This window comes from Tripterygium wilfordii, chromosome 2 (assembly GCF_013401445.1).
Source record: "Tripterygium wilfordii isolate XIE 37 chromosome 2, ASM1340144v1, whole genome shotgun sequence".
NCBI lineage: Eukaryota > Viridiplantae > Streptophyta > Magnoliopsida > Celastrales > Celastraceae > Tripterygium > Tripterygium wilfordii.
The window spans coordinates 58,132-83,448 of record NC_052233.1 but is presented as its reverse complement, the minus strand read 5'-3'; the positions used below and the strand labels follow the sequence as shown (position 1 = coordinate 83,448).

General features: G+C 38.4%; 3 protein-coding genes and 1 pseudogene across 10 annotated transcripts; 3 read left to right on the top strand and 1 right to left on the bottom strand.

The window, feature by feature from the left end:
- The first annotated feature begins 151 nt into the window (after nucleotides 1-151).
- Nucleotides 152-1,908, top strand: LOC120013078 (annotated as a pseudogene).
- Nucleotides 1,909-2,596: 688 nt separating this feature from the next.
- Nucleotides 2,597-10,740, bottom strand: LOC120013057 (monosaccharide-sensing protein 2-like). Of its 4 annotated transcripts, none has more exons than XM_038864692.1 (7): nucleotides 10,536-10,740; nucleotides 9,623-10,112; nucleotides 9,385-9,523; nucleotides 8,598-9,164; nucleotides 6,580-7,532; nucleotides 4,940-5,127; nucleotides 2,597-3,240 (listed from the first exon to the last, which is right to left on the bottom strand). In XM_038864692.1, exons 3-7 carry the CDS (start codon nucleotides 9,461-9,463, stop codon nucleotides 2,799-2,801), a joined length of 2,229 nt encoding a protein of 742 aa, XP_038720620.1. In that variant the 5' UTR covers nucleotides 9,464-9,523; nucleotides 9,623-10,112; nucleotides 10,536-10,740; the 3' UTR covers nucleotides 2,597-2,798. The 4 variants fall into 4 exon arrangements, 3 of the variants coding, with proteins under 3 accessions (XP_038720620.1, XP_038720633.1, XP_038720625.1); XR_005471353.1 differs by lacking the exon at nucleotides 10,536-10,740 and adding an exon at nucleotides 3,615-3,735 and having other exon boundaries at nucleotides 3,099-3,240; nucleotides 9,623-10,453; XM_038864705.1 differs by lacking the exon at nucleotides 9,623-10,112.
- Nucleotides 10,741-11,131: 391 nt separating this feature from the next.
- On the top strand, nucleotides 11,132-15,228 carry LOC120009073 (mitochondrial phosphate carrier protein 1, mitochondrial-like). Its single transcript, XM_038859526.1, has 6 exons — nucleotides 11,132-11,505; nucleotides 12,117-12,466; nucleotides 12,543-12,586; nucleotides 13,462-13,676; nucleotides 13,785-13,909; nucleotides 14,783-15,228. The coding sequence occupies exons 1-6, from the start codon at nucleotides 11,356-11,358 to the stop codon at nucleotides 14,835-14,837; spliced, it is 939 nt and encodes a 312-aa protein (XP_038715454.1). The 5' UTR covers nucleotides 11,132-11,355; the 3' UTR covers nucleotides 14,838-15,228.
- A 2,833-nt stretch (nucleotides 15,229-18,061) lies between these two features.
- Nucleotides 18,062-23,993, top strand: LOC120009046 (calcium-dependent protein kinase 26-like). Of its 5 annotated transcripts, none has more exons than XR_005470595.1 (10): nucleotides 18,062-18,311; nucleotides 18,691-19,532; nucleotides 19,835-19,978; nucleotides 20,087-20,239; nucleotides 21,010-21,125; nucleotides 21,303-21,470; nucleotides 21,926-22,150; nucleotides 22,550-22,697; nucleotides 23,514-23,590; nucleotides 23,736-23,993. XR_005470595.1 is itself a non-coding variant. In XM_038859497.1 (10 exons), exons 3-9 carry the CDS (start codon nucleotides 18,782-18,784, stop codon nucleotides 22,649-22,651), a joined length of 1,659 nt encoding a protein of 552 aa, XP_038715425.1. In that variant the 5' UTR covers nucleotides 18,062-18,311; nucleotides 18,442-18,474; nucleotides 18,691-18,781; the 3' UTR covers nucleotides 22,652-22,697; nucleotides 23,514-23,938. The 5 variants fall into 5 exon arrangements, 4 of the variants coding, with proteins under 4 accessions (XP_038715425.1, XP_038715442.1, XP_038715433.1 ...); XM_038859497.1 differs by adding an exon at nucleotides 18,442-18,474 and having other exon boundaries at nucleotides 23,514-23,938; XM_038859514.1 differs by having other exon boundaries at nucleotides 18,730-19,532; nucleotides 23,514-23,938.
- The last annotated feature ends 1,324 nt before the right edge of the window (nucleotides 23,994-25,317 follow it).

The window sequence follows — 25,317 nt, the reverse complement described above, 5'->3', positions numbered from 1 at the left end:
ACTTTTGAGATTGAATTGTTGTTAAGTCGTCATAGTTGGCTTAGAAGTGAGAACAAACGGTTCAATTAATTGATAAACCCCCCGTCAAACCACATTGACTTCCCAAAATCCCCCTCCCCCTCCCCCTCATCTTGTGTAGGGTTCATCTACTCTGAAACCAGCAAAATGTGGAATGCATTGACGCTGCCATTTCCGAAAGGGTTTATTTCCAAACCCCATTGAAGCTTTTGCCTAAGAAGAATTCAGTGGTTCGTTCTAATTGAGGTACCACCATTTCGGGTTATTGTTTCCTGTCAATCCTGTGTGGTGTGGGTTTAAATACGATTTTTTTTTCAACTATGACTGCCTTGTGATTGTCGAATCGTTCGAGAATCCGTCATAGTTCAAACCCACCTTAAGGTCCATGACTAAGATGAAGAGAGACTGCGAGTTCAAACTTCAAACCTCAAAGCCTAAAGAGAGAAGAAAAAACATCTAATACATGAAAGGGTAGTATTTAATTATTTATGCTGTCATACTCAAAAAGAAGGAAAAAGATCCAAGTGTTTTCCACAAACCACCAAACATGTTCAACGTGCATTTTTTTTTTTTATTTGCGAGTGTGGTAAAGACTCCCTCTTTTTCCTGTTTTCTGCTCAAGTGACTGCCATGGCAATTTGTTTCCAGTCTCGATCGAAACCCACGACGTTCTTTCCCTCCTCCACAAACACCAATCCTAAAATACCTTCACTCCTCAGTTTCCAATTCCGATGCAACTTCTCCCTCCCCACCCTCGTCGTCACCGAGCCCGAACCTGTTTTCACTTCAGTGGAGCCTTTTGCCCCTGCTACCATCGCCAACCTTGGCCCTGGCTTTGACTGCATAGGCTGCGCGCCTTTTGCCCCTGCTACCATCGCCAACCTTGGCCCTGGCTTTGACTGCATAGGCTGCGCCGTTGAAGGGCTCGGTGACTACGTGTCAGTCACCGTCGATCCCTCTGTTAACCCCGGTGAGATCTCCATTTCAGACATATCTGGAACTGTACCCTCCGTCTCCACACTCAGCAAGAACCCGCTTTGGAACTGCGCCGGTATTTCTGCTCTCGCAGTCATGAAGATGCTCAACATCCGATCTGTCGGCCTCTCGCTCTCTCTCCGCAAGGGTCTCCCTCTCGGGTCGGGACTCGGATCGTCGGCTGCATCGGCTGCTGCCGCCGCGGTTGCAGTCAACGAGCTCTTCGGATCGAAATTGAGTGCGGATGAGTCATGGGCGGGTTCGTGCTGATTAGGAGTTACGACCCGTTAGAACTGATGAGGCTGCGGTTACCGGAGAAGACAAAGCTGCACTTCGTCTTATTGAGCCCGGAGTTCGAGGCCCCAAAGAAGAAGATGCGGGCGGCGTTACCGTCGGAAATTGGGATGTCACACCACGTGTGGAACTGCAGCCAGGCGGGGGCGCTGGTGGCATCCGTTATGGACGGGGACTTGGTGGGGCTGGGGAAGGCAATGTCAAATGATAAGATTGTGGAACCCAAAAGGATCCCGCTGGTTCCTGGTATGGAGGGTGTGAAGAAAGCTGCAATTTAGGGCGGCGCATTTGGGTGCACCATCAGCGGTGCAAGCCAACGGCGGTGGCAGTTACGGACAGTGAAGAGAGAGGAAAGGAGATTGGGGAGAGAAGGAAATTTGAAGGCAGTGGCAATGGTGAAGGCCGTTGACAGGGTTGGTGCTAGGCTTGTTGCTAATATTCCTAGATAATTTTTTTTGTATCAGAGATTTAACTTAAGAGGGTTTAGTGTGTCTTCCCTTTGTTTCATGTGGGACTGGAGTAGAAGTTGTTTGTCAGTTGTCACTGAAACAATAATCGAAGAGAGAATGAAAATAATAATAATAATCTACTTCTTGCAATAGCTTTTGAGAATGACTCTGGAATTGTTTCCTATTTTAAATAGATTACCTATCCAATTACAAATTACCTATCAAATCAACATTATGTTGTTCTTTATATCATTAAAATAATAATTGTTTCTCACTCCGCCCTCTATTATTCTACTAAAATATATTAACTTTACTGAAATTTTTTTAAGTTCTTTCAACATCTCAGTTCTGGAATCTGGATCACTTCCGTTTCTTTATAGGAGATCACCATTGGCTGCAGCCTACAAACACGATCACGAGCTCTTTAGTTAAAGAGCGGGACTCGTTAATTCCGCTACCCTGTAGGATGTTGTGGTATGATCTCGTTAATTGCGAAGAAGGAGCATCGTTACCAACATTGTTGAGGGTTTCGCCATTAATCTCGCGAAATCAGGTGCTGATTTGTTTGTTGTTCAATGGAGTTCAAGCAAGACACGTACACCATGCAATGTCACCAAATCAAGTGATAATTTATTGTTTAATGGTGTTGGTGTTATTGGAGTTCTTGAGGTACCGAAGAGAGGAGAACAAGTGGCCGGAGGTTGGTGCAACTGCCATAGCCATATTTGGCATCCTTTGGGTTACAGCAAATTATTAGGCTTTTTTCTCCTTTTCAATGATTTTATCAGGTACTACTTTCCTTCCTTTCTTTCTTTCACTAATGACAAAGCCCAAAAAAATTTGACGCCCATCAAGATAGATTTCTTTCATCAAAAATCGCTGCCATAAATTTCACAGAAGGAAAGTCACATACCGTTGTGGACCTTGAGACCCGTCTAATTTCCTTCACAAGAGCTGATGAAAAATTACGTCTTTTCTTCTTTTACAGAACAGAAAGAAAAGCCAACCAAAACCAACATGTATCAAGAGTCATCAAAACTGTCTATTCGTCGGTGATCAAACTCACTCGTTTATTACGTCAACTTGCTTTGCTCCGATGGAGAAGAACTCAGTGATGACTTCAAGGGGCATGCCTTTCGTTTCTGGGACTTTTAGGAAGACAAAGATCCACGATATGACGCACACAACCGCATACATCCCAAAAACACCAGCAAGCCCAATGGATTTAAGCAAGAAAGGGAGTGTGTATGTGACTATGATGTCGCCAACCCAAAATGTAAGGGCGCATATGGCAATACAAATGCCACGGACCCTTGTGGGGAATATCTCAGCGCAGAGAATATTGGGGATAGGCCCAAAACCCATAACGAAGCAGCAAAAGTAGACCACAACACAGACAGTTGAGATTGATGCATTTACAAATTTGCCAAAATTCACAACACTTCCGAGGACAAGGATAACGAGAGATACTATAAGAACAGGAATTGTGTTGAGTAGCAAACTCCTGCAATAGTGGACAATCAAGAATAATATGAAAAAGGAGATTTCAAAAGTGTAGTCAAAGAAGTGGCTAAAATGTCATCACACAAATGTTAGCAATTCAACATCTTGCAACTCCACCTTTTTAACACAGCCAGTTCTAAGCTCGGATTGTGATACATTGACAGCCAATATAAACTGTCAAAATCTATAAACACAATGATGATTCAAGGAATCTAGCATTTTAATTCTGAGTGAAGTTGAACAACAAAATGGTCGCTTGGACATTGTTGTTGGTATTCTTATAGAGAACAGGTATCAGGAAAGGGATAATGAAAAGTTCAACTTCTTATGCATAATTGCCAAAGTCAAAAGCAAGTAAAACAGCAATGACCATACCTTGGTACATCTTTAGTTCTAAGCATATCTACTTTGAAGCCCTAAAATCACTGGACACAGATAAATTGCAGCAAGATAGGTATATGCATAAGCTGGCTAAACTAGCCAAGCTTTTGGTGATCTAATTCAAAGATAAAGGAAGTCATACGTACACAATAAAAATAAAAGATAAAAAGGCTATTCAGCTGAAATTGTTTGAGCAACAAATCTTTCCTCTTTTTCAAGCATGAGCCAAATCATCAGGCAATAAGAGAGTGGAAAACAGGCAAGAAATCATTATGCCTTTAGCTTTTCCACTATAGGCCACCCCAACAAATACTTTAATTAATACTATTAGTTAAAACACCGAAAGACATTATAACATGGTCCAACTTTTCATCTTAAACTATTGAGCAATAGGGTAAACCTAGGAAGCACAGACACTTCTAAAATGGCAATGTGTCCGTGTCGGACACCGACACTGCTCGGACATGCCTCGGACACGTGTCCAGGCTGTGTCCTTTTCTTCTTTTCTTTTTTCTTTTTCTTTTTCTTTTTCCTTTTCTTTTTAAATGGACATGGCAGGACACGTTACTTGATCTTCATTATTAAGTTTGGTCCAGTGCTATATTAGTCCTCATGTTTTGGGCCTATCTTATATTGCATTCAGTCATGTCTCAGAAGCCTATTTGATATTTAAAATACTTCTAAATTATTTCCTGTGTTTTCAATTTTATAGCCGTTGAGACAAAATTGTCCTGTACATATAACTATATAAGAGGTTAGTGGGACAATAGACAAGTGTTTTTTATGTTACCTTCTTATGTATAATATATATATATACATTTATGTATGCGTGTCCTTGCTGTGTCCATGTCCTGTAAATTTTAAAATTCCCATGTTGAAGTGTCTGTGTCCGTGCTTCCTAGGGGTGAACTAAGCCCAACCACCACAAACTAGTTGAACCATTGGGTTCAAGCTTCCATATTCCTATTAAAATTTGCCTGCATCTATCTCATCAGGAAAGAGGGATATCGAGTAGGGCCACCGTACTAGATAAAAAGATCAATTTTGAATGATTAAGTCTTTCCCTTTCCACATACAGCTTCCAGAACCCCATTAACCATTTAAACAACAAGTTCCAGAACTCCATTACTCACATCTAATATGTCATCAAGGATACAGCAGGCCATCAGCTCACTCACTCACTGGTTTAATAAGAATGGCAATAAGCTTGTTCATGCATGTATACATACAACTTATCACAGAAAACCCATTCATGCACTGACATCGTTAAGGATGTAATTATGCCAAAAGAAGTCTTAAAGATAAACGGAAAAAGTTACCTTCTTCCAGCTATATCCATAAGCCTCATGGCTATAGCTATGCAGGGGAGCATTAACAAAGTTGTAACGCCACTGGTAAGCAGGGATGCCGAGGCAGAGCCAATGCCCATGTTAGAAAGAAGGATTCCTACACCTGCTTGCTCAAGAATTTGTGGAGTGTAGTACAGAACACCGTTTATGCCAGAGAACTGCATAATTGAAAAAATCCAGTACAGAAGAATCATTGATCCTAATTTTATAAGTATGGCTTGCCTTCATAAATCATAACACAATGGAGCTATCTTTAAAGCTACAGAAACTATAACCTCGAATTACAAGTTATATCCTAGAATTCAGAAGAAATTTTAAAAAAAGAAAGGTATATGTATAAAAATAAACATATTGCGTGGTCAAGGAAAAAGTAAGAGCATAGGCTAAAAACATCTTGCCTATGAAAACCACCAAAGAAATATATTTTCCACCAAGTTCCAATCAACCGAGGGGACAAAAAGAATAATCTGCGATTATAAGCACGGGGAATTTAAAACTCCTGATTCAAATTTTTATAGTTATCGATATGTGATACAGTACATTGGGCGAAACTTTTCAAGGCCATGAAGAATAAAGACAACGATGATGATGACGACGACGACTTGAGAATGGTGATTGAATAATAGAAGTTGATCCAAGCAAGAAACATGAAACTAACGTTTTCTTTTTTTATAATTCAAAGATAGTAATTGTTTATTGTAATTGGCACATGTACTTGGTACATCATAATCAATAGCATGGAAAAGACTACAAAGACTAATGCCTATGTATGCAATTCTGTCCGATTTATGGTTTTAAAAACTTAAAGCACCACATAAGGGGGCTAATGAGGGTTTTGTGTTTGTTGTTGCCCCAAGCGTGGGCCTGAGTAGTCCTAATGTTGGGCCTTCTTTGTTGGGCCATCAGATTGTCCAGCTCACAAGTGAGGGAGAGCGATAGAATATATATATATAGAAGAATTCTCACATAAGGGTATAATGTAAGGGTGTAAAATAAGAGTTTATGTTTACACCATTGATTTGAAACATGTGGGACCAAAAGTAGTGGATCCCATTTGTCATCTCACTCATCCACACCATTAAAAAGTGACCCTTATTTTACACCCTTACATTATACCCTTATGTGAGAATTCCTCTATGAAATGCCCCAACCCAATAATTTAACATATTGGGTTGAATGACAAAGTAACTAATCTTAATGTGGTGTTGGAGCAAGAGATCTTGGTTCAAACCTTAACTTCTGCAATTTAAACCCCCTTTGTTGTTGCCCCAAGTGTGGGCCTTTGTGTGTGTTTGTTGTGGCCCCAAGTGAGGGCCTTGGTGTGAGAGTAGCCCTAGTGTTGAGCCTCGTTTGGCGTTGTGTATGTGTTGGGCCGTCAGATTGTCCAGTACATACGTGAGGGGGAGTGTTAGAATACGTATAAATGATGTGAAACGTCCCAACCCAACAAGTTAACTTATTGGGTAGAATGACAAAATAACTAATCTTAACAAGAACCATTCCATTACAATACATAAGGGACAGATAACAGCGAAAGTTACACTATATTGCCTGCTACATATGCATCGTTCTGTCATAGAGAAAATAAGCAAATAGAGTGTTAAGGTTACCTGTTGGAGTATTTGAATCCCAATCCCAACAGCCAATGCACGCTTTACTCCTGGTTCAAAGAGGTCTTTCCAACCAGGTCCTTTAGCTGCAGTTTCAGCTGGGTGAATCATAGCTGGTCCAACTAGATGCTGATTCAAAAGCTCCTTGGAATAAAGAGCTGGTTGACTCACCACAGCAGCAGCCTGTATAACTTCACCAGTTATAGGGACATCGGCACCAGAGATAGAGACTAAAGACCCACGCCGAGAACCCGGAGTACCCTCTTCGTGTAAATAAATTCTTTTGAATCCTCCTTCCTTCTTACCGTCTAGACCTTCTCTCTCGGACCATTTCCACACCAACTGCCAGCCACTACCAATTCCCATGCTGCCAACTGGTTCTCCATTTTCTTGCATCACACTGCCATGTCTCATGCTTGCAATACTTCCATGAGCAGGCGCAACCATATCCTTATCCATGCTTGTTGTCTGATGTGAAATCAATGGACTACGCAAGTCGTCATCAGAATCGCCTCCACCAGCATCAGCATCAGCATCAGAGTGGTATTCTTCATCCTCTCTAGCGAGACTTTCCTCATCCCACTCAACATTCCTAGGTTGATTCCCTCCCACACTGAACATGCTGCCAAAATGTGGGAAAAGTGTGCTCCCTTGCACACTTCCAGTGTCAGGGAGCTTTTCGTGTACGCTGCCAAAGAGAGTAACAAGAGGATCCATAAAAGCCATGCTCTTGTTTGCCAAGCTTCCTTGTCGTGACACGATACCAAGATTACTCTGCCCAGTGACAGGTCTGGCAACCCAGGAAAGACCTTGTTCAGGGCCATATAACTTGATTTGGCCTTTCTGGGCAGATATATCCTGGTCATCAGTGAGGTCGGTTGGGCCAATAATGTACTCCTCCAGCGATGCTTCACCCCCGACTCCAAGTCCCTCAACCAGTAAAGCCATCTCAGCTGTTTATAGGCATTATATCATTAAATTGACACCATAATCAAGCCAGTGCAAGGAAGGGATTGATTTTCCCCTCAAAAGGAGAGCAATAACTCCTACTAATGCCAAATATCATAGAAAAAGCAACAGATATCACTTGATTAAAGCACTGACATGCACCAGGAAAGTGAATAACTACAGGAAATTGAATACTTCTACTCTTCTTTTCTATCAGCCCCTCCAAAATCAATCTAGTTATACTACATATTTTCTTCCACTTCTGTTTTGCTTTGATTTTAATAAAATATGCCACCCAAGAATTGAGCGTAAAGCCTTGTAGTACTTATGTTATTGACAAAACAAAACGATTTATGACATATGAAATCAAGAGCTAATTCAAAAAAGCTGGCTCTAGCATGAATTCATTCAAAAAGGTGGTGATTATCATCAATGCAACACTGAATATTTAATTTGGATACATGAACGGAGTTGACAAACTGATACCAAAAACAGAAATTAATGCAGTAACCTGAAACACCAGAGACCACTAGATATTAGGACTCCAATCACACTGGCTACCAGGATACCAGGAAATCGGAGGGCAGTATATAGGCACTGCATGTGTAACTCATGCATAAATCAACCACTACTACATTTATGTGTTTGAGAATTCAATTAACAGCTGTATGTTAAAAAACAATCAACAAGGACAGAACCGGTTTTTAATTGAGAAGGAGAATAATGATCGGTGAAATGATGGATTTGTTAAATTCATGTACTACTTGGATATTTAATGATCTTTTTCCCTTCTTTTGCCGTCAGAGGATCATATACCGTGAAATAGCACAATTGACTTGATTTCAATCACCTCAAAATGATTTCAAGTAAATGGATCACTGCTTCTCTAGCGTCCAAGGTACTAACTACTTTTGCCAACCTCAAACCCACATGGAATATCGTTAGTGTCAGCTCTCAATTAACTCACTGAACAACAAACTTCCAACTCTAGTGATATGAAAATAAAAGCTCCAAGCATATCAAGTATTCCATAACCAACTGTTTTGAAAGAGCAGAGAAGAAAAACTAACCAGTGACATCTTCTCTTCCACGCAGCCTCTGCAAAACGCGCCTGGCCTCAAGCATTTGTCCCTTACTCACAAGCCATCGTGGAGATTCGGGTAAGTAGAATATAGTCGATGCAAAATAAATAAGAGATGGTATAGAAAGAACCCCGAGCATTAATCTCCAGCTGGGTGACTCCATCAACGACATCCCGAAAACCATACAATATGACAGGAACATTCCACCAGATCCTGTGAACTGGGGAAGAGTATTCAACAATCCTCTTATTTCAGGGGGAGCTGTCTCAGATATATACACTGGTACCAAAGTAACAGCCAAACCAACCCCAAATCCATCTAAAAGCCTTGCCACGAGTAGGACATAAACATTAGGAGACCACAACATCACAAGACCACTAACAAAATAAAGGACTGATGAGATTATCAGCATACGACGGCGGCCTAGATAATCTGCGATGGCCCCAGAGCACGTAGTGATTAAAGTGGCCCCAATAAGTGACATGGCCACAATTAGGCCTTCAATAGTAGGCTCACTTTCCAATTTAAATTCCTTCTTTATGTACAAAACAGATCCTGCAGCAAAGACAGAAATAGTATTTTGTGATAATGGTTATAAAAACACGATCAAGCAAATCCAACAACCAGCTCTACCGCTGATCAACAAGAAATCAATGTTCAAGAAGTCTTAAGGCGCAAATATACTTACATGTTCTCAGGAAATTCAAGAGAAATTTGAATATGGAAACTGCATAAACATTCTCTATCGGAAAAAATGTTTGAAAGCATGAATTACCTGCGATGGTTGCATTATCCCACCCTTGCAGTAAGTTCCCAATAGCAGCAGCAATAGCCACAAGCACAGCTCCACTCATCTTTCTTTCCCAGTGACACCAACTTGAGATCTTCTCAGTACTGCAAACTAATCTAGAACCCTGAAAAAAGAAAACCAAAACCACGGATCAAAACAAGCAGAACTTGTTCTTGCGCACCCAAAACAAAAAATTAAGAAAACAAGGTTTATGAGCTATGACCTGAACGGATCAACACCATCTCGAGCAAAAAACGTTTAAAGAAGATATGATAGAGACAAAAAGAGGAAAAACCAGATATCCCAATCTTAGAAGAAAACAAAATGAGGGGATTTTTGGTTATCTATGAAAAGGAAGAGAGGCAAAAAAGCTTTGGGTTGTGAGAGTATCAGGTATCATTAGACCCAGAAAAAGCCATCAAATTTCCATCAGTTGGCATAAAAAAAGTGGTCGTTCTAGATGAGGTTTTCTAATAATAATAATGGGGAAAATGACATGAAAATAGGAAACAGAAAAAAAGAAGAAGAAGAAGGCAATAACCGAATTTGCTGAATGAGAAAGTAGGATGAGAAAAGCCAAAAGAGAAACAGAAGTTGATGCCCTTTGGCCTCTGCAACTAAGACAGCTGCCCTCCGAAACTCTCTCACATCCCTGCACGTCACCAGTGCCCTCCTCTGATTGCTCGCTCGTATAAGTCGGGGACAATGTCACCCTTCACAACGTCAAAAAGTTAGGACAACCCAGATTTACAATTTCAGGTATGATCAGTAAAGACGAGAAAATCTCCCATAAAAGTTTTTTATTGTTTTGTCGTCAGACTAGTAAAATAGGAGAAGATTCTGTGATTGAGAGAAACAGAAACCCCATAATGGAGAAAAGAGTCCAGAGATGATAATGGTAATCAGTCCAAGATCCACTATACGAGAACAGAGACTCTGGAGAATGGAATTTTCTGGTCTTCTACAACTACTATACCCAATATAAAAAATTGGAGGCTCGTACAGGCATACATCCCAATAAGAAGAGAAAAAACAACCGATGAGTTATATGGTGTTTTACCTAATAAGTCGTACAGTGACTAGAAAGGCTAAATTTTGCGTGAGAGTATACTGTATACCTGGAAACAGAAGCATACCTGAGAAAACGACTTTGATCTCTTTTTTCCTCAATAAGCAAAACATGAAAGTAAAAAGGACATGTTATGAATTTAGAGTCAGAATTCTGACTCGGTCATTTAGGGCTCAGACGGAGCCCCTGCTCTCGGTCTATAACAGATGTAGGTGGTTAAAAGAGTCGCAAGGATTTGCAGTGATTGGGACAGAGTACAAAGATGTGGTGGGAGGACTAGGAATCTACCGAGAGGGGAGAGGAATGAGATCCACCTCTTGTATTTATTTGTTTTTAACTTGTCAATTATTTGCATTTTGGACCCACTAAGACCATCAGTTCATGTGTGGTCGGGTCCCAATCATATGTTTTGTTTTTTTGGGTCCCAATCATGTTGGCCCGAAACAAACTCAAATTTTGATTATACCTTCTCTTTTTGTTTGTTTGTTGGTTGGTTGGTAATTGATCAAAAAATGATTAAATTGATTTGGCCCAATTCATACAAAACAAGCCCCCCAGCCCAGCCCAGCCCAAGGTCAAGGTGGGGAATTCAAATTAATGTGCCCTATAAAAGGAAAAAAAGTGTCTACGAAACCCTGTTTTTTGAATCTGGAACTGTAAACGTGGACTCATTGCCTTCAAGAACTCAGCCATGGCCATCGAACTTTTTATTATTCCAAACACCCCCCAAGCGACGTACCAAATAGGCAATCCCAAATCCTATACACACCTGTCTGTCCTCTCCGGCTCTCAGAACTCCTTATTTGAACAAATTCTGGTTAATCATTTGATGGGTTTCTGCCGTGATTCGTGAAAAAGCAATCCGAAATCCTGGGGGGTTTTTCGACATGGGAGGGCTTGATGTTAAGGGGAGGGTTCGTAAAGAGCTTTCACCTGGGCCTGCCTACTATGGGATTTGTACTGTTGGAGGAATGCTCAGTGCCGGAACTACTCACCTTGCAATCACTCCCCTTGATGTCTTGAAAGTCAATATGCAGGTTACCTCTCTAAATTGCACTGCGATACATTCCTCACCTCTTTCTTTTTTTTTTTGATTTACAAGTTCCGAGGGACTTTTTTAAGTTTTCACCGTGGACGTGCATTTTTTGTTCACTTTTTAATGCTAGAGTTAGTAGGACAACAATAATGCTGCTAGTGTTTCGTTGTTTATGATTGTGGTTGGTATTTCCATTTCTTGTGCTTATTTACTAATTTCTCTACTCATTGCCTGTAGATTTCATGTCAGTTTGTGCTAACTTAATCCGAGATCAGTGACAGTGTTTGAATTTCCTTCTTTCTACTTTTTCATTGGGAAAAATAGGTTTCAATGCAGCTTATTGTCAGACTTGAAAGAAAAACTGTAGGAACAGTCGTATTGGTATGTTGATTGTTCAAAGCTATATTAATGATAAGGACTTACTTTTTGAAGACAAATTTGTGAATGTGTAACTTATCTTTACCTTTTCAGATAAGAAATGTTGCTTGTACTTAGATATGATTTTTCATTTTATCAATTAGTGTAGTAATGTTGCCACATTATTCTCAAAGTGTTTTTTTTACTCCATTACAAATTTGAGGCTCTTTTAATGCAATAATCTGTTTACTACAGGTGAATCCAATCAAGTATAACAGCATTTTATCTGGGTTTTCTACCCTCCGGAAAGAACAAGGAGCTTGTTCTCTATGGAGAGGTTGGTCTGGAAAGTTCATTGGATATGGGGTTCAGGGTGGCTGCAAATTTGGTCTTTATGAATACTTTAGGAGGCTGTACTCAGATGTCTTGGTAGATCATAACCGGACTTTCATATTCTTTCTCAGCAGTGCATCTGCTCAAGTATTTGCTGATGTCGCTCTCTGTCCATTTGAAGCCATCAAAGTCCGTGTTCAAACACAGCCTAAATTCGCAAAGGGCTTGGTTGATGGGTTTCCAAAAGTCTATGCAACTGAAGGGCTGGCTGGGTACTTACCTGAATACATATGATGATCTTTCCCTTTCTCCTTCGCTGACGTTTTCCACTCTTATCTTTGTTTTCAGATTTTACCGTGGACTTTTTCCGCTTTGGGGCCGGAATCTTCCTTGTAATATTTTTTACCCTTTAACACTCTTGTTCATTTGTGTGTTTTGCTAGTGCTAGATTATGTATTTAATAAGTTTTTCTCTTTGTTATTGCATCGTAAAGCATGTTCACCTCTTAATGGTTCAGTGATTTTGTCAAGCTTACATACTGTGTTAGAGGTTCATATTCTTTGATATTATGATTTTTGGAACTGTTTCAACCAGCAAATTTGCATGTTTGTACTAATCAATTTAAAGAAATGGTGATGCTTGGCAAAACATGATTGGATGAGTTAATAACAATTTGCCAGTCACTAGTAATCCAATTACATTATATTGTTTGTTTCACATCTATTTGACATGTTTGTTTCTTTTTTGGTTGTGCTGTTTTGATTTTCGTCTTTCAAAGATTCAATTTCAGGAATGACATGTTCAGATGTTCATGTCAGATGGGTACATCATAAGATATGAACATTTCTAATGACTAGTTGACTTTCAAAAAAGCTGAAAACTAGAATTTGGTAATTGTGCTGTCCTAATGTCCTTAAAGACCTTTCTACCAGGCCCACCTGCATTTAGGAATTGGACTTTGACTTGTGGAACTTGAGATAGTCTTGCAACTTCACGGATGCAAAACTTGGAAGGATGCATTTATCTTGGAATATAGAACCACTATTTGTATGCACTGTCAGAAATTTCATGGCACGGTTTGGATACGTTCATTTGAGGAAAGCCAATGAGCAATAGGCCTCTTCTCACCCTGCCTTTTCTTTTAGGTTTTCCATAAGCTTGTGCAGGAGTATTTACAAAGTTTCTAGTGTGTAGGCATAATCTTGTACTATTATTAAGATCAATGAATATTTATGTGTTGACTTTTGAGTGATATTCTGATTGGCAGTCTCCGTGATAATGTTCTCGACATTTGAGCACTCAGTGGACCTTATATATTGCAACATGATGCGAAGGAAAAAGGAAGATTGCTCTAAAGCTCAGCAGCTTGGTGTAACCTGTTTAGCAGGATATGCAGCTGGAGCTGTTGGAACTGTAGTCTCTAATCCTGCCGACAATATTGTTGCCTCACTTTACAACAGGAAGGCTGAAAATGTGCTGCAGGTAAAACCTCGCTGGCTCTATCTGTAATTTTTTTAAGACCCTTTGAAACTTTTTCTCTCTAGCCAGTAAGTTAAATGGATTGAGTACATTTCTTCTTATGTCCTCCAGGCCATGAAGAATATTGGGTTTGCCAACCTTTTCACTCGCAGTCTTCCAATTAGGATCACAATAGTGGGGCCTGTAATTACTATGCAATGGTTTTTGTATGACACCATCAAAATTTTATCTGGACTGTAAGTGCTTTATTAGTTTATTCTTTACTCATTTTGAAAAATTTTATATCAAAAAAATATGTACATTGGCATTTTTGTACTTTCTCACAATTCCAGTTTTGCGATAAGAAACTCCTAACTAAAGAATCAATCATTTGAATGTCCTTTTCTTTTCTGACAGTTCTAGGACATGAGACATTTTATTATATAGTCCACTCAGAGATCTCAGCCTTTTATCGTGAATACTTGTAGTTGTAGGGCACCTGGCTCTATTTTCTCCTCCTTTTTTCAACTAATGATGAATAAATTGTGGCTGAGAGATTAAATGTTCCATGAAATGACAGTAATGTTTCATATTATTTTTTGACTAGAAGTTTGAGAAACTGAAATGATTTATGATACGGCATGACATTTCTTCCTAGTGGTGAAATACTATTGATAGGGCATAATTTTCTTCCTAGTAGTTAAATATTATTGATAGGGCATAACTTTTTTTGATGTCAAAAGGAATTCATATTAGGAAATCAAATGCTATGAAGCAAGATGCAGCCATGCTTAAAACTATGAAACATTATAAAAGGTTCAATTTATTGCAATTTCGGGTTTTCCTAAACAATGTCAAATCTTGGATATATCCTTTCTGTATTGTGGAGTTTTGGTTTTTGTACATCTTGTCATTCTCCTGCATCGCCTTTGTTGGGGGAGCTTCTAATGGGAGTTGTTTAATCTTTAATCTAGTTGTTTCCTAAATGAGATGCGTGGTATTTGCAAATTGTTAGCTTTCCAGTGTTATATGTTGTTGAAGGCTTGCTTCCACTGACCTTCAAGAGGAGTGAATGTGATTGGATTTCCCTTTGCATGCTACTTACCATTTGTTGTTGCTTGTAACTTCAGGCCTACTAGTGGAGGGCTTAGCAGAGATGTGAAAGAAGCGAACCTATCACCTTAAAGGTCAGTGGAGTCTGGAAGTTGTACCCTCATAGGCTGATCACTGCCATACAAAAGAAGATACATGTCTATTATCACCGGGATAGTTTCTATATTTATTGAGCTTGTTTTCAGTATTCTTTGACTCTCCTTTTCAATTGCATTTAGTAATATAGGAAACAAAATAACTCTATTTCTCTCAAATACTAATTTGATATATATGTCATAACAAGATGTCTGAACCAGTATGCGGGTGTTATGAGATCCTTGTTTTGTATAATGATCAGTCATCAGTATCAATGTAAGTGCCAGTTTTGATCAGGTAATACTTGTATGTTATGTAACAAATCATGAACAACTACAGACGCTATCTGGTGTCTGCCATTGCATATTCCTGTTAATGTCGGGTAAATGCAGGACATAGCCTTGTGACAGTTTCTTAACCTGATGGCTTGTGTTGATATTGGGTTCTTTTTAGTTTCTAGTTGTGATAAAAGCGAAAGTATGTCTCTTTGAACGAAAAGGCAAGGAAAACCAAACCTAGCCTAATCGACCATTGGCATCGTGGTTCCAGGAAGTCAAAACAGGATGGCATATATATATATATATATATATCTTAGCTCTTAGTGAAACAGTATGAAAGTTGTGAAGGAATCTTTTACCTGATTAGAGTGTCTTTGTATAATAACGAGCAAGCTCTAATTCATATTGGATTCCCGAAGTCTTGTCTTCTATGTGAACTAAGATATGTTCACTTTTGTTCTTTCAATTGAGTTAGGAGTCTCCTTTTAATAATCCTATTACAATACGAAAGTCGTCTTACCACTACCGTGAGCCGAAATAGGTTTCTCGACGTACCGGATATACCTTTTAAAAATATTGATCTTGGGTGTGCTGCGTGTCAGCTTTTTATTGGCAGGTGGCAGGTGAATTTTGTTTCATCAAATAGCAATGGCTAAAATCTCATTGTACTTCACTTCTTTGCACCAAATGAATCAGCTTAACTCCTCACAATAGAGATTCTAAGAGTTTTTTTTCAATATAACATTGACAAAGATAATATAACATTGGGATGAAATTATTTCCCAATATAGCACTACATGCCATTCACAATGACATGTTCTTTACCATTTTTATACGATTGTGTGATCCATTCACGCCACTGACGGTAGCGTGAATAGTATCAAAATATCAGTCACGTCAACTTATTTCCCAATATAGCACTACATGCCATTCACAATGGCATGTTCTTTACCATTTTTATACGATTGTGTGATCCATTCACGCCACTGACGGTAGCGTGAATAGTATCAAAATATCAGTCACGCCAACCAAGTTGGCGTGACCTTATACAACACATATATATGTATAAATTAAATAATATTTAGTTTATTCTAATGCTGCATGTGATGCATTTAATGACTCTACTGCTGTCATTATAAATAATTGGTTGGGAAATTACAGCGACATTCTAGACGAGGCTGGTGAGGGACATCGATTTGAAGATGTTATAGGCCCTGATGTTGAAGTTACACCCCAACATGGTGCTAGATATCCTATAGGTCCATCACACCGACGTGGTCATATTCCCTGTGCAACTGACTTTACGATGCATCCATCCCAGTTGACGCGTGATGAGATTAATCCATCAACTACTCCCACCGCATGGCTTGAATCATATGACAATTTATGTATTTATTTGCTTGAATCATATGATGATTTGTTTATGTTGGATCAAATGATGACTATTTTATGTATTTTGCTAGATATGGATTGTTGAGTTAAATTTATGACAAATTGGTTTTAATTTTTTTTTTATTTTGTTCATTCACGCCACTCTAAGTGGCGTGACTGAACAAAAATTTTGGTTCACTCCATCACAGATGGCGTGAACCAAAAATTCCATTAGTCACTCCATTGAGAATGCAAAATCAATCACCCCATCAATGATGGCGTGATCATAAAAAATTTACAAAAAACACGTTATTAATCTGAATGATCTGTAGTGCTATATTGAGAAATAATTTCATCCCAATATTATATTGGAAAATATTATTTTTCTCAATGCTATATTGGAAAAAAACTCGAGATTCTAATATTCTAAGTCTGTGTGATGACCAGTCAACTTCCCAACCATCACTATGCAGTCAGCGGATCCTCTTGGTCAGCGGATCCTCTTTATTTATTTATATACAATATTTAGAATTGAAATGTTTAGCGTTGAACGTGCTGCCATGTGCCCATGTGGCGTCAAATAATAAAAAATTTGTTTACGAAAAATAAAAAATGTATATTATTTGTATGGTAAACCTATATATATGTGGCAATACTAATTTGATTATAATTTTTTTAATATAATATTTGTTGAAACTTACAATTTTTATTTTTGTTTGGTATTTTTGTGAATTGCTTGGGCTTTCCTTTGATATTTACAGCACGAAATATTTACAAGCAACTTGTATTTATTTTGCAGAAAAATATTTTTAAACCCCGATTTATAATCTCATTTTACCTCCAATGCATATGGATGGTTGGATATTAAGTGAACCTTATATATATATATTTTTAATCAATGACTATCACACATACCATATATAATTGAGCATAAAATGAGAATAATAAATTATAGTTTTTTAACATTGCGTTATTTCGCGCAAATGAGTGAACTCAAACATTCACACTAAACATCAATATTTTTTATTTAGTAGTAATAATTTTTTTTTACCACTTGCATAAGGATATAATATAATAGTATCATGATTCCACACGATTTATGTTAAAAAGGTACTGTTCACGCTTCTTTATTCTTAAAAACATAATTGCTTATTTTTCTTTCATAAATTATGAAGGTTATATTATTACTATTTTCTTGAAAGATAGAAAGAGAACCATACACAACCTTCTAAATTTAGGTGCCTTCTCCTTAAACTTGGCCGTAATGACTTTACCAAACAGACCTTTAGGACAACTCAGTTTGGGAAAGAACCACTTGCACTTAAACCACGCGTGACAAACACCCACCAGTGAAACCAAAAATCTATTGGATCATATCCACTCCCGAGAATTACTCTCTTCCTTAATCATGGTCAACGGTGAATCTCTGCTTCTCCTTTAATATTTTCCCTTTTGTAAGGCTTTTCTTTTTCATTTTGAAGTCTAATATTTATTATCCAAATTAAAAAAAAAAAAAAGAAGCAAGGAGAAAGGAAGTGTGTTTTGGTATTTATTATCTGACGATGCTGATCTTCAGGAATTAAAAAACCCGAGTAATAGAGGGGGAGGTTAGCTGGTCAGCACTTTCATCGACGATGTTTCCCAGCAACAACATCATCCCAAATATATACTTATATCAAAATCATAATCAACTTGAAGATTTTGGAAACTTTGAATATACATGCTAGTATTTCTCTGATCCCACTTTTATTGTATTCGGCTCCTTTGTTTCTCTCTGACGGCTGCTTGATTCATTGCGCCATTCGTTCTGCATATACACCTGGTACAGGATCCATCTCTTTCTCATTTGTTATTTATTTATATGCTGGGATCAATCTATTTCTCGATCCATTCACTTTTATTCTTTTCTGGGATTCTCTCAAGATCTGGTTTTTATTGTCGTCTGATTGTAGCTTTCTTTTGTAACCCTGACAAAGCAAATACTGGTAAAGTAGTTATCTTCCCTTTTTCTATGAATTTGACACAAGTGATTAAGTTCCTGCTGAAATAAACACGGCTTTAGGATCTGATCTGTGATGGGCTGCTTTTGATTTTGTGTGGATTATGGAATATTGCAGTAACTTTTTGCTGTTTGCTCGAGGTTTCTTTTCATGTGTTTGGACTGATTTGCCTATACAACATTTTTCATTCGTATGCATCAGTGTAATTGCTAACACGCATTTTGGATGAGGAAAAGACAGTGAATGAAGTGTGGTAATAATACCAATCACATAGGGGAACGACGACTGTTTCATGGGCAACACATGCCGCGGATCTTTCAAAGGGAATTTGTTTCAGGGCACTCAGCCCGAGGATCAATCTACCTCCAAGCGCAATACAAATTCCTCTGATCACTCAAGCTCCGATCATTCTCCTTCCGGCCTCACAACTGCCAGCGATTTCTCCAAAGATCACTCCAAAAGAGATAACCATTTACCTGCCATTAGCCCCACTAAGAAAGATACCATCATGAGACGGAATCCTGATACCCAGGCTTACTATGTTCTTGGCCATAAGACAGCCAACATTCGAGATCTTTACACATTAAGTCGTAAACTAGGACAAGGACAGTTTGGTACTACTTACTTGTGCACCGAGATTGCCACGGGGATTGAGTTTGCTTGTAAGTCCATCTCCAAGAGGAAATTGATCTCCAGAGAGGATGTGGATGATGTCAGAAGAGAGATTCAGATAATGCACCATTTGGCGGGTCACAAGAACATCGTGACAATTAAAGGTGCATATGAAGATCCCTTGTATGTGCATATTGTGATGGAGCTTTGTGCTGGGGGTGAATTGTTTGATAGGATTATCCAGAGGGGTCACTACAGCGAGAGGAAAGCAGCTGAGTTGACAAAGATCATTGTTGGAGTCGTTGAGGCTTGTCATTCCCTTGGGGTTATGCATAGGGATTTGAAGCCAGAGAATTTCTTATTGGTTAACAAGGACGATGATTTCTCTCTCAAAGCCATTGATTTTGGGCTCTCTGTATTCTTCAAACCAGGTACCTAGCACTTTCCTATCTTTCTGGTAGGTTTTGACTGAATTATATGGATGACTAGTTATTGTTGGTGTCGGATAGTTTGTGTTTGAATCTAAGTGCATATAATGCTGCATATTGCCTAATGCACCCAAGTTAATTTGTACATAAGTGTTTATATGGCCAGTTTTTGTCCATAGACGATCTTGTTGGATTGAGTTTTGTCCATAGACGATCTTGTCGGATTGAATTTTTCACTTTGTTTATCATAATCTCATATGGAACTGCGGTGTTTTTTTAACTTCCTAAAGCCTTTACCATTTCAGGTCAAGTTTTCACTGATGTGGTTGGTAGTCCTTATTACGTTGCTCCGGAAGTGCTTCTCAAGCATTATGGGCGAGAAGCAGATGTGTGGACAGCCGGAGTGATTTTGTATATATTGCTTAGTGGTGTACCGCCTTTCTGGGCAGGTATGCAAGATGTGTTTATTTTTGGGTGTACCGCCGACCACCATAACAAGAATGAACCTTTTTTTTTTATGTGAATTATGCTAAAAGCCTTATTTGCATGTTGTTCAGAAACACAACAGGGAATATTTGATGCTGTTTTGAAAGGGCATATCGACTTTGATTCAGACCCATGGCCCCTTATATCTGACAGTGCAAAGGATCTTATAAGGAAGATGCTATGCTCTCAGCCTTCAGGACGTTTGACTGCTCATGAAGTGCTATGTATGTTTAACTTTAACCTTTTCGTGGATATTCAAGAGAAATTGTCTATTCTGGTTGGACTTTAAGAAGCTACTCTCCAAATTTGTGATTTATTTTCATTATTTATTACCACACATGATTCCAGGCAATAACCTAATTATTAATTTGTAGAATTAATGTGATACAACTGTGTGCGTGATCTGCACACGAATCTTTGGAGTCACGTGCATATCACGTGTATGTAAGAACGATGTCGTTTTTGGCATGTTTACATGTTTGTTTGTTATTTTACATACACGTGACTCCGCCGTTAACAAAATTAGTCAGCCGGGGGGAGGGGGTTCTGCTAACGTTGACCCAGACCTTAGGGGTGAATCTCAAAACTTTTGAATCATAGAGGGTGGACCTCAAAAACACCTTAATCACAGGGGGTGTATATAAGTTTTTCCTTATAATCAATAGTAGCTTGCATGCCTACTAAAAATTCCCCTCAATTGAGGTGGTTAAGGTATATACTCGACTTGGTGGTACCCAAGTTCGAGCCCCCCACCCCGCTTACTTAACAAAAAACTAGTTAAAATTCATCACAAATATATATATGCCAACTTGAAATGACCGAGTGATGTAGGGTCAAATACTTGTTTTTTAATAATCTCAGGTTCACCTTACTCTTGTTAAATAGTTTTGTAACAAATATGATTCCTTCTAAGAATTTTTTCTGCTTCTAGGAATTGACTTCCAGAAAGATTCTGCACCGCTGAACACTCACCATATTTGTTATGTACATGTAGGTCATCCTTGGATTTGTGAAAATGGAGTTGCTCCTGACAGAGCAATAGATCCAGCTGTGCTTTCTCGTCTGAAAACATTCTCTGCAATGAACAAATTAAAGAAGATGGCTTTGCGGGTAACTAAATGTGAATGATACTTGCATGTTGATAAAGCTGTTTTACTATATTTTGTTTTGAAATAGCTTTTCTATTTAAAATGCATATAGTTGATGTTGACTAGTAATCTAGTATGCTCCTTTCCAAAAAAGCTTGACCTAATTCTGATGAGGACTTTGGCCTATTTTTTGCGATAGGTAATAGCGGAAAGCCTTTCTGAGGAAGAGATTGCTGGATTGAGAGAAATGTTTAAGGCGATGGATACTGATAACAGTGGTGCAATTACATTCGATGAACTCAAAGCTGGTTTACGAAGATATGGCTCACAAATGAATGATACAGAGATACGAAACCTTATGGATGCGGTAAGACAATTGCTTCAAGATATACAATTCTGTCTTCTTTGTTCTTTCAAACAAGCCAACAAGGAACTAAAAGTAAAGAATGAAGAAAGAAAGAAAGGTTGCCTGTTGTTGTTGAGGATTGTCTAATTCTCGCGTACTTTTCCAATTTATTATTTTCATTATTTACTTTCCAGACCCTTCCACCACTGCAGGAGCTTTACACTATGTGTCTCTCCTTTTTTAAAGTTATTTCCTTCTCAAAAATTATTTATGTTTCTAGTTTCCTTGCACAATGCTTGTTTGGTATTCCTACGATTCAGTTGAGTTGCAAAATTTTTGAGATTGGAAGTCATATTAAAAAATGAGTTTTACTTTATCGTTATGAGGATGATATTGAGCATATTGTTCTCATGCTTATTTTATAGTTCAGTTGGATATTTGTCCCCAGTCAGCTAATCTGATGTACTTGTTTTCAGGCTGATGTGGACAACAGTGGGACCATAGACTATGGAGAATTTATCGCTGCAACCGTCCATCTTAACAAACTAGAACGTGAGGAACATTTAATGGCAGCATTTCAATACTTTGACAAGGATGGAAGTGGCTATATTACAGTTGATGAGCTTCAGGCGGCATGTCAGGAGCATAATATGCCCGATGAACTACTTGAGGATATCATCAGAGAAGTTGATCAAGATAATGTTAGTAATCTAAACTTGGTGTTAATATCTTAATCAACATCTCCCTTTCTCGCTACGCCTATTTTCTCAGAGTGAATGTGCTTGATTCATCCGAATGACTGGATGCTTCTTGTACGAGTACCTGGATGTGAATGGACTTTTTAATTATAAGCTTGAGGCTTCAAGTTTGTTCTCTAGTGCCTTTCCATCCCTTTCTATTGAAAGATCATGCCTATAGTTCAGGCAATGAGTGTCATACTAGTGTGTGTGCATCTGTGTATTTGTCTTGCTGTAATGATTCACGATGATCCTATCTTAATTTCGATGGAAATCATAAATGTAGATCTTTCTTGCGTTAGTTTCACACTTTCATTTGTTTATGATTAACATTTGCTCTTTTTTGGTATGTATTTTTCTTAGGATGGAAGGATTGATTATGGAGAATTTGTTGCGATGATGCAAAAAGGAAATGCTGGTATTGGCAGACGAACCATGCGAAGCAGTCTGAGCATGACAATATAGATGCACCGGGTGCTCATTAGCAGCCGATTATGGACATTGTGTACAGGTATTGTTTGCTTTTGATATTACAACTACCTTGTTACTATTAAATTTCCTGTTGTAGAATAGCTTCTAAAAGGCCTCACATTTTGGATATTTAATATTGGAAGGCAAGATTGGAAGATCGTGTAGGTTCTGTTTTTTAATGGAACATGGAGGTACTATAAAAATTGTGAGCTTGGCCAAAGACATGCAAATATACTAATGAAATTGATAATTTGACACTTATTTACAGGATTAGGAAACATCAGACAAGCTGGGTTTTGATAGTTCTGCAAAAAACAAATTACAGGCTGTGTGGGCTGTGTGGGGGATTTTTCTGGGCCTAGGGACCTATCCAACCCACACCCAGGTATTGTGTATTCCGGGCTAGGCCAGATTGCGACTCTAGTCCATGCCTCTAAGGCCCATCAACTCCTCACGCATTTATTTCGGGATAATTTAAATAAGGAGTCATGGGTTAGCAGTGAGGGAGACGAGAATATTAAATTATCCTGAAATAAATGCGTAGGGAGTTGATGGGTCGTAGAGGTGTGGATCAGAGTCGCGATCTGGCCTAGCCCGAAACGCACAATACCTGGGTGTGGGTCAGATGGGTCCCCAAGCCCAGAAAAATCCCCCACAGGCTGCATGTTTGATTTATTGTGAAGACGAATGTAAACGTCAATCTGGATTGAGCCATTTAAAGCTTGCCTCATTTTATTTTACGAATATCAAGCTAATGAATAATGATGCTTCATTGCTTTTTGTGTCTGGTATTAAATTAACTCCTATTTGATTATGTGATTATCGAGCTATAATATCCAACTCCAAATGTTGACAGGTTGATAATAGTACAGCAAAGCCTTCTGAGGATGCTTAGCACGATGGCCTCAAGAAGCAGTTTTGGACCTCCTGGAGGTTTTCCACTTGAGCTTTTGCTGAAATATGTGTCTGCATTGTTGTGTGTCTAACAAGGAAAATACTTGAGAGTTGGTAAAACTTTATTGTTAATTGTCAGAGTTATTCGAGTTTCTAAGTTAATTTTTCGTTGCTCTATTTGTAGGTGCCTACTGATTTTGAAGTTAAAAAAGAGAGAGAGGATGTTCTGAACTAGATTAACCCCTTTGAATTATTGTATTGTCTCTTTCACTACAGGTTCTGCCCACAATGCCAATATATTAATTTTTGCTTATGCTAGTGTGATTTTCATGTCACGTATTTAAGCCTTCTATGGTGAAGTAAGATGGTCTAAAATGGCAACCAATATTGGATGGATTTGATATTAAACTATTTATACAACCTCTGTATGCATTTCAATTAACCTCTCACAATGATGACCTCTGTGGACCAAGTCAAGTAAAACCTAGATGTGAACTGTACGCTATTTTCTTGATTGAATTCATGCTCAATTCTAATACATGTACTAATCGAATAAAGCTGTTGTTTAGCTCCTTTGCGCTCATGAATTTTAGGCTCTGGTTCATTAATTTTCTTTAGATTTTTTGGTCACGCGCGGATTTTCATGGTCATGGATCATGGTTGAGATACGAGGATGCAAATTTTTTTCCCCCTTTTCCAAAGTAGGGCCTTTTTTACAAGACAAGAGCAGGATTTGAACCTGACCTCGTGGTCAAGAAGCTGTCGTCTTTCTGTCTTTTCGTACAAAAAAGTCGAACAGTCTGAATTCGTGCTGCTGAGATGTAGCCACAAGCAGGATCCATGTTTGGTGGGTTGCCGGGAGTATGCTGTAGTAAAAATTACAACAGACCCCATTGTAGCTCTTTTGGAGCACAAAGATTTTTTTTTTTAATTTTTAAAAATTGTTAATGTGTAGTATTCGGTTTAACGAATCCAACGACATATTTTTTGATCGAAACAAAAATCAAATTCATCCCGAATGAGACATCAAATGTTTTGTGTTTATATCCGACGGTCTAAAATTGTCATGTATTTTTCATGTTTAATATGATTTTTGTTTCGAACAAAAAATATACCGTTGGATTCGTTAGGAAGAATACTACACATTTATTATTTTTAAAAATAAAAATAAAAATTTTTGCCAACTTAAAAAAATATATTACAGCGGGACCTGTTGTAATAAAAATACAGCAAGTCCCCGCCACCCATGTTTGGTATCTTTTATAAAACTAGGTGCGAAACCCGCACTTTGCGCGGTCTGTGATAAAGAATTTCACTATCTCATATTAATCAACTAACATGTACTGAGGAATTTGAGACAGATCAATAAGTAAGACCAATAATGAATGGAAAGAAAGGCATACCAAAGAAAATTAAGTGAAATATAAAATAGCATACAATAGGGATCACAAAACAAAAATCACACCCAAAAAATAAGTTCTATAAATCCTCATCTAAATGAACAATAATTTGTTCAATCTTCACCATTACTCTGGCAGACACAATAATTCTATAAACCCTCGTCTACATGAGCCTCCTAGTAATATGACCTTCAATCATCACTGACCTGACAGTCCAAAAGAACAATATCAAGCATTTTCAACTCGCCCGACTTCAGCTTTATCGACTCAGCCCCTCAACCTGTCTTGCAACCCCCTTCGCCGATGACATCTCTTCTGCTACCGTTGAATCCGGTTGCTTTATCTCTGATCGGCAACATGCACCCA

Coding starts and splice junctions, on each gene's coding strand:
- LOC120013057 (XM_038864692.1), bottom strand. CDS start 9,463: ATGAGTGGAGCTGTGCTTGTGGCTATTGCTGCTGCTATTGGGAACTTA. Junction 7,533..8,597: donor TGGAAGAGAAGATGTCACTG/GTTAGTTTTTCT, acceptor GCCTATAAACAG/CTGAGATGGCTTTACTGGTT. Junction 5,128..6,579: donor GGATTCAAATACTCCAACAG/GTAACCTTAACA, acceptor TCAATTATGCAG/TTCTCTGGCATAAACGGTGT.
- LOC120009073 (XM_038859526.1), top strand. CDS start 11,356: ATGGGAGGGCTTGATGTTAAGGGGAGGGTTCGTAAAGAGCTTTCACCT. Junction 12,467..12,542: donor GCAACTGAAGGGCTGGCTGG/GTACTTACCTGA, acceptor CTTTGTTTTCAG/ATTTTACCGTGGACTTTTTC. Junction 12,587..13,461: donor TTGGGGCCGGAATCTTCCTT/GTAATATTTTTT, acceptor TCTGATTGGCAG/TCTCCGTGATAATGTTCTCG.
- LOC120009046 (XM_038859514.1), top strand. CDS start 18,782: ATGGGCAACACATGCCGCGGATCTTTCAAAGGGAATTTGTTTCAGGGC. Junction 19,979..20,086: donor TGTACCGCCTTTCTGGGCAG/GTATGCAAGATG, acceptor CATGTTGTTCAG/AAACACAACAGGGAATATTT. Junction 22,151..22,549: donor GAGAAGTTGATCAAGATAAT/GTTAGTAATCTA, acceptor TATTTTTCTTAG/GATGGAAGGATTGATTATGG.